Source organism: Cephus cinctus, unplaced genomic scaffold (assembly GCF_000341935.2).
Source record: "Cephus cinctus unplaced genomic scaffold, Ccin1 Ccin1_scaffold0051, whole genome shotgun sequence".
NCBI lineage: Eukaryota > Metazoa > Arthropoda > Insecta > Hymenoptera > Cephidae > Cephus > Cephus cinctus.
This window is the reverse complement of record NW_014332795.1, coordinates 180922-187999: the sequence shown is the minus strand read 5'-3', so window position 1 is coordinate 187999 and position 7078 is coordinate 180922. Positions and strand designations below refer to the sequence as shown.

Here is a 7078-nt window from a genome sequence, read left to right as displayed (position 1 = left end):
TCTCTGTCTCTCTGTCTCTCTGTCTCTCTGTCTCTCTCTCTCTCTCTCTCTCTCTCTCTCTCTCTCTCTCTCTCTCTCTCTCTGGCGTTATGCCTGTAACCTTAGCCATGTAAAACGCGTGTACAGGTCGTTTCAACGTAACGAGTATAACGAATGCTTCATGGAAATACCAGTCTGTGTGCTAATGAAACGTCCAATTGCGTTTGCAGGCTATCTGAAGTATAATTTATGAAACGTGCTGTAAATTTTCATATGCATACATATACACAAAAACCCGACCCCCTTATACTGTAACAGGCTACAGCGCTTTGCAAAGTTAACGTCCGTACGATTAATTGCATAACAAGAACGAGCGCCATTTTTTTTTTTGAAACTGTACGATTTTAATGAAAGATTAATGAAGATTATTAAGTACGAAAAAAATGAAAAAAATAAATAAATTCAAAAATAACATCAAAGTCAAAATGTGTGTATGGACGCGAATGGGGGCGAAGGAGCAAGAGAGAGAGAGAGAGAGAGAGAGAGGGAGATAATAAAAAATCAAAGAGAGAAAAGAATAAAGCAAAAGTCTCTCTGATAGATGGCCGTGGGGAATCCCAAAGTTTTTCGAGCCCTTATTTGCTAGGGGTGGACGGGACGGATTGAATGCGGAAGGACTAGGGGTGAGTATCAAGGATATATAGTATCCATATGCTATATATACATACAGGGGTGGCCTGGGTATATAGGTAGATCGGAAAAAAGAAAACCGACGTCGTACCGACCCCCGAAGAAACGAATCTTGATTAATGGTGCAAGTTTCCATCTCCGTCAACCTTCTTCGCCTCCTTTTACCCAGGACTCAGTCTCGCGTAGAATTTATAATGGTGAGATACATTAACATTCAAGCGTCTCTCTCTCGCGACGCCTCGCGACGCCTGTACAGTAGTTAGGACATAGGTACTAGACGTCTTACGAATTTTATGTAATATTTGAAGAATTTTTCATGGAAAATGAAATTCTTCCCCATTCTTATGAAGAATTTTTCATGGAAAAAGGGAAATTAGTAGAAAAATAATATGGGGGGGGGGGAATTAATTAATACCTGTCGAAATTAATAATCACATTAATTAGCATGTTCGATCGGTCAATAAAGGTTGAACTGGCATTCAGGACGAATCTCTTGATAATTTTGGTGTATCAGGTAAACCGTGAAATATTCTTATGTTGTTATCAATTAAATTGATATAATAAAATAATTGAGAAATTTTTTTTTTTTCAGAGATTGGGTAATTATAATTGTCATTTTCTTAGAGATAAGCAATTTGTACCTAACTGTAATTCGTTCTTTTCTTTATTTTCCTACCAATAAAGCAGTTTCTAAAGCGTCTTTGCAGAAACAAGATAAGCCGCCACGAATACATCGTCCAGAAACGTTAGAGTGAATTAGCCGTGAAAAAAATCTTTTAAAAGATCCATCTTGTCACCTTTGACCCTAAATACTGATATGAATAATCAGTAATTCTAAATGATGCTGTATAGTCTTTTAAGATGAAGGAATAAAATTGTGCGATGGCTAAGAGAAGGATTCCACTCAAGGGCTTCGTAGATACTTGACGCTATTTGATACGACGAGATAATCCCACATGGGGAGTAGGAGGGGCGGGATTGGTCCAGGAGGGGTTTGAGAGGCGGATGTCAAGGAAATTGACGATAACCTGCAGTATCCAATCTCGAGCGGATCGTATATCGCAGGCTTCGATATAAATCGGTACTGGTATACTGGACCGTGGTACATATACATACCGTGAAGATGTATAGATGAGATAAACGTAAGGGATGCTGCGAGCCGGAAGGTAGAAAAAAGCAAGTAGATATAGGATAGGAATATGTGCTATAGGCATTAGTATATATATACACAGTAAAACCTATATGTATATAAACGTACATATAGGGACGTGAAATCGTAGGGGATGAAGAATCTATAGGGAAGCAGAAACGAAGCTCGCGAATTCTGAGGGACGTCGGGACGCCTTGTTTGCCGAAGAAATGGCCGTCGTCAAAGAGAAGGCAGGGTCCATTTGACGGTAATGATCGTGGATGTAATTTTAGCCCAGACGACGCCCGGCGTCGGAGGTGTGTGTAGGGGGTGGGAGGACGTCCCTGGATGTTTAGGACGCCCGGAGTATAATCGGACGAGAAATGACGTCGGTCGTTATTACCATTAAAAAAATCGATCCTAATTTTTTTGCAAAAGCGTCGCGACGCTATTTCTCGAAATTTATTCAATTTGAAAAAATTTTTATTGCTTCGTTAATGGAAATCCTCGATATTGACTCGATGGCAATAAATTTTTTTACATCTCGGCCAATGACAATTGAACTCGGCAGGGGTAGGCTTTTAACCCTTTCGCTACGGACGCCGACCATAGTCGGCGGCCGCGAGACCACCTACCCTGACTTCGTTGGTAGCACAGAATCTAGTACTTTGTTAATATGTAAATTTCTGAATACCCACAATATGCTCATTTTTATGTTTTTCTATATAATATGACGAAACAGTTACATAACTCTTGAAAAAGTTATATATAAGACAATTCCAAAGTGCCACTGAAAGACGTGAGCGCAGTGCCCCGTTTCAGTGGCGCCACTCCTGCGGAACGTACTGCCGTAGCGAAAGGGTTAATAATAATTATATTAATTAATAAAAAAATCTTTTTCATTCACCTTGTAATTGCCCACGGCGTGCGCGCCGTCGTAGATGTACAGATGATCGTTGCAATCGAGTTGCAGCCGATCGAATCGCAGCATAAATCGTTGGAGGATGCTGTGCGTTTGAAAGATTATTATGCAATCGAGATTTCTCTCGTTCTGCGACGTCAGAACGGCGCCGTCTATCTTCCTGTACAAGTCCTGCATATAGTTCGTCTTGCAGACGCTGCTCATTTGATCTGTAACAAACGATAGCACGTATCACATGAAATCCCAAAAATTAGCCCTGTATAAATTGGACTAGCGCACTGAAAAAATTTTTTTTTAATTTTCCCCCAAAAAAAAAAAATCACACTAAAATATCCTATCCACGCATTCAATGCATAAACACGTACTTGTCCATTGGTATCTATTTATCCGATTAAGGGTTGTAAAATTCCAGGTCCGAATGGAGCCATAAATCAGGAGGATAGCCCACGCGGGCAACGGTACAGCAAGATAGTACAAAGACGTATCACCGCTATAGAAACACAGCCCGGACTGAAAGGGGATGAATATACCGGGCAAAGGCAGAAGGGATGAAAGGGAAGAAAAAAAAACAAATTCCATACAGTAAATACCATTAAAATGAGATTAGCGTGCGATCGATCAAAATCGAAGAGACCGAAGTGGGCTCGAGAGGGTTGATAAGAAAAATAATCGAACCCAAGGGTAGTCGGTCGATTATATATAAAATAACGATAACTCAGCAATAAGACGTCGATTAATTTCTAAGCATCCCTTGGACACCGTAAAATCCGTAATGGTCTGAATAATAAATAACGTCGATTGCTCGGAGCGTCGATAAGGAGTGGTGATTGAACGTAAAAACAAGTAAATTTCACGTAGATTCGGACGAACGTACGTAAACGTAGAATATGTATTTTCCATACGTGATTTCCACCCCATGAAAATGGCATATGTCTCCAAGCATGGCGGCCACGACCAATGAGCTTTATGCGTACGTATTAAACCCTTTCATAAAGTCAACGCGAACCCCGCGTATCTAACTTGCCTACGGTCGCCTATGTATACCTATAGTATACTCCCAGAAATTCGAACCCAAGAGTAGTCGGCCGATCATATATAAAATAACGATAACTCAGCAATGAAATCTCGATTAATCTCTAAGCATCCCAATCTTAATGGCCTGAATAATAAATACGTCGATTGCTCGGAGCGTCGATAAGGAGTGGTGATTGAACGTAAAAACAAGTAAATTTCACGTAGATTCGGACGAACGTACGTAAACGTAGAATATGTATTTTCCATACGTGATTTCCACCCCATGAAAATGGCATATGTCTCCAAGCATGGCGGCCACGACCAATGAGCTTTATGCGTACGTATTAACCCCTTTCATAAAGTCAACGCGAACCCCGCGTATCTAACCTGCCTACGGTCGCCTATGTATACCTATAGTATACTCCCAGAAATTCGAACCCAAGAGTAGTCGGCCGATCATATATAAAATAACGATAACTCAGCAATGAAATCTCGATTAATCTCTAAGCATCCCAATCTTAATGGCCTGAATAATAAATACGTCGATTGCTCGGAGCGTCGATAAGGAGTGGTGATTGAACGTAAAAACAAGTAAATTTCACGTAGATTCGGACGAACGTACGTAAACGTAGAATATGTATTTTCCATACGTGATTTCCACCCCTTGAAAATGGCATATGTCTCCAAGCATGGCGGCCACGGCCGATGAGCTTTTTGCGTACGTATTAAACCCTTTCATAAAGTCAACGCGAACCCCGCGTATCTAACCTGCCTACTGTCGCCTATGTATACCTATAGTATACTCCCAGAAATTCAAGTAACATACGTATATATCCAATGCCGTACTACCATAGTGCCATTGCCACTGTTACCACTAGCATAGATGCTGGTACCGCTGGTAACTATAGTACCGGATGCTTTTTGTAGACACTGCAGCAAGCACCCCCAACACGGCCAGAGTGCAGAGTAGCGTACGCTCAGCATCCGGAGCCAGAGGGTTGAGCCAGAAAAACGTGACCTCCCTTAAATAATGCATTACACCGTGTTCCCTGCATGCTAAATGCAGGACTGGCTTTGTTGGCCAGAGACGCCGTGCCCTTCTTATGGTGATTATCCCTGCTGCGATTATCCTTGGTTTTCTTTTATTTTCAAATTTTTTTTTGAATTTTTTATTACCATCCCCTTAACCCTCAAGGTGGATGCCGCGCGTGGTGCATTCTTGATACTTTGTATGGAAACGAATAGGGGGTTGAAATGCCTATGGGGTTGTTTTGAACGATTCCATTAGATCGATTGTATTTTTATATCATTCGATCCACCGATATCTCGTCGATTTATCTTGCCGAGATAACGGGCACTGTATACTGTCTGCTGATTAGGTTCAGTCTGCCGCTTCCGAAGGGACGAACGGATGCAAGGAGAACGAGGAAACGGCAAGGGGATCAATGTATCCTATCTGTTCGGCGAGGGATTCTCGATACGGGGCCTTAAGTCCCTAAGGATGACGGGGGACGAAGAAAACGAGAACTTAATCGTGTCTGTTTATCGTATTGGCAACCCTGGGGACGGGCATTTCTGTTACCAAACAGCAACGGAAATCATATGGCCGAACTCGATCTCAAAGTTTTATTCGCTCTGGAAGCTCGATTGTCCAGTGGCAGCTGTTTGTACAAGGATTGGCAAAGGGTGATAGGACGAACTAGCAGGAGCGTACTAAAGAAAACGGCAGGAAGGTGCTCGGTGAATTGGGATAGAATTTCGTGAAAACTTTTACGGAAATTTTCAAACTCTTGCAGTACTGGAAACATTGCGAAAGTCCGTGTACACTGATATACATATATATATACCAGTAGCAAAAGAGAAATTGAAAATATCGTATTTTCCAACCTTAGAAAATTGTCACGTGCAATTTCAACCCCTATATATATATATATATATATATATATATATATACAGCTAAGTAACTACATACGTGACCAGTTACTGACCCCCTAGACTAGTGACAGTAATAGATAATTATTACGAACTAGTAGCAATAAAGATTGGATGAATAAAACTGGACAAAGCAAGCAAGATCAACCGTAATAAAAATAATGATAACAATACCGGCGATAAATGAAATTAATTTTTTCTACACGATCTTCAGTCCAATCGAACCGCCATATACTCCGGAGATAGTCTTAACGAATAAAAATTTAATGTAATCTGTGCCAGGACGAAGAAAAGAAAAAAGAAAACAAAAGGTGACGTCCAAATTGACCAAATTGAAAGTCCGCCTTTGAGCTTCGCCAGGAATGTTATTACAGGCGGCATAGTTACAATCCCCTCCAAAAAAAGGGACTGAGGACTTCCTTTTTGGCCTAGGGCCGTAGCAAGCCCTTTGCCCTTACACCCCTCTCAGCCAATCCCTCTGGCTCCACCCCCCCTTCCCAATTTACCCTTCCCACTCACAGAGCTCACTCTCCGACTCTCTCGCCGATGTAAGCTCCTCGCGATCAATATTACTCTCTTCGAGCACTCCGGTTCGCCGTCGAACACGGCACGCTATACCGAAACGGCCATTCAGGAGTGTTAGAATTCAAGAGTGCAGATACAGTCGTCACAGTCCGTGGGAATAAGGCTCTAGGTCTGCCATTTTGTACGGTGATGAAAAAAAAAATTTTTTTTTTTTTTAAAATTATTTTTAATTTCATCCTCTACTTACAATTTTCGCTTTTGGCACATGTCCATCCTGAGCACAGGCACAGCGTAAGGCCCAACAAGGCCCAACGACAGGCCGTTATGCCGGAACCACATGCTGGCATTACCCACTCTGGACTACTCCTTAACGAGGGACTACGTTATTGTCAATTTACATTAAGCACTGTCACTTTTTACACGTCGCATCCGTTCGACGTACATTGCTCGCACGACGCTGCCTCGCGCGCTACTAAAGCCCTACGTTCAACGACGGGATCCACGACTCGTCCAGTGCGCAAACGTACTACGAATGGGGTGGCTTTACTAGAGGGTGCTTTCTGAGAGGGTGTATGGTAGTAGACATCGCTATACAGATATAGTACGGTACTCTAGTAACTATGTATACAGTGTTGCCCACGTTTTCTTGGACCCGCTGAATATACATATATATATCCGAGTTTCTCGATATTCTTATCTGCAAGTACTTTCTTAGGGGTTGGGAAGTAGGATACCACCCCTATACCCATTGTAAAAGTCCACAGTGTGGATATCCGCATGAAATGGTAAGAACGTAAGGGGTGACTTTTTCGAATTAGCAAACGTGACTGCCGTTGCCTCTGGGCTGGGGTGTAGCAGGGTAGTTACCACCACCCCCCCCCCCCCCA

The 7078-nt window shown here is 42.1% G+C and overlaps 1 protein-coding gene across 4 annotated transcripts in view; it reads right to left on the bottom strand.

Annotated features, from left to right (window-relative positions):
- Positions 1–7078, bottom strand: part of LOC107268439 — a 101825-nt gene that overhangs the window by 33805 nt on the left and 60942 nt on the right. For 3 of the 4 annotated variants that reach the window (XR_001537843.2, XM_025085933.1, XM_015741221.2), the window contains one exon: positions 2706–2929. Coding sequence is in view for 3 of the 4 variants with exons in the window: in XM_025085933.1 (XP_024941701.1) it covers positions 2706–2929 (224 nt within the window). In the remaining variant the exon portion in view is untranslated. Of the gene's footprint in view, positions 1–2705; positions 2930–6438; positions 6643–7078 lie in introns of those variants that run through there. The other variant, XM_015741231.2, reaches the window with a different exon arrangement.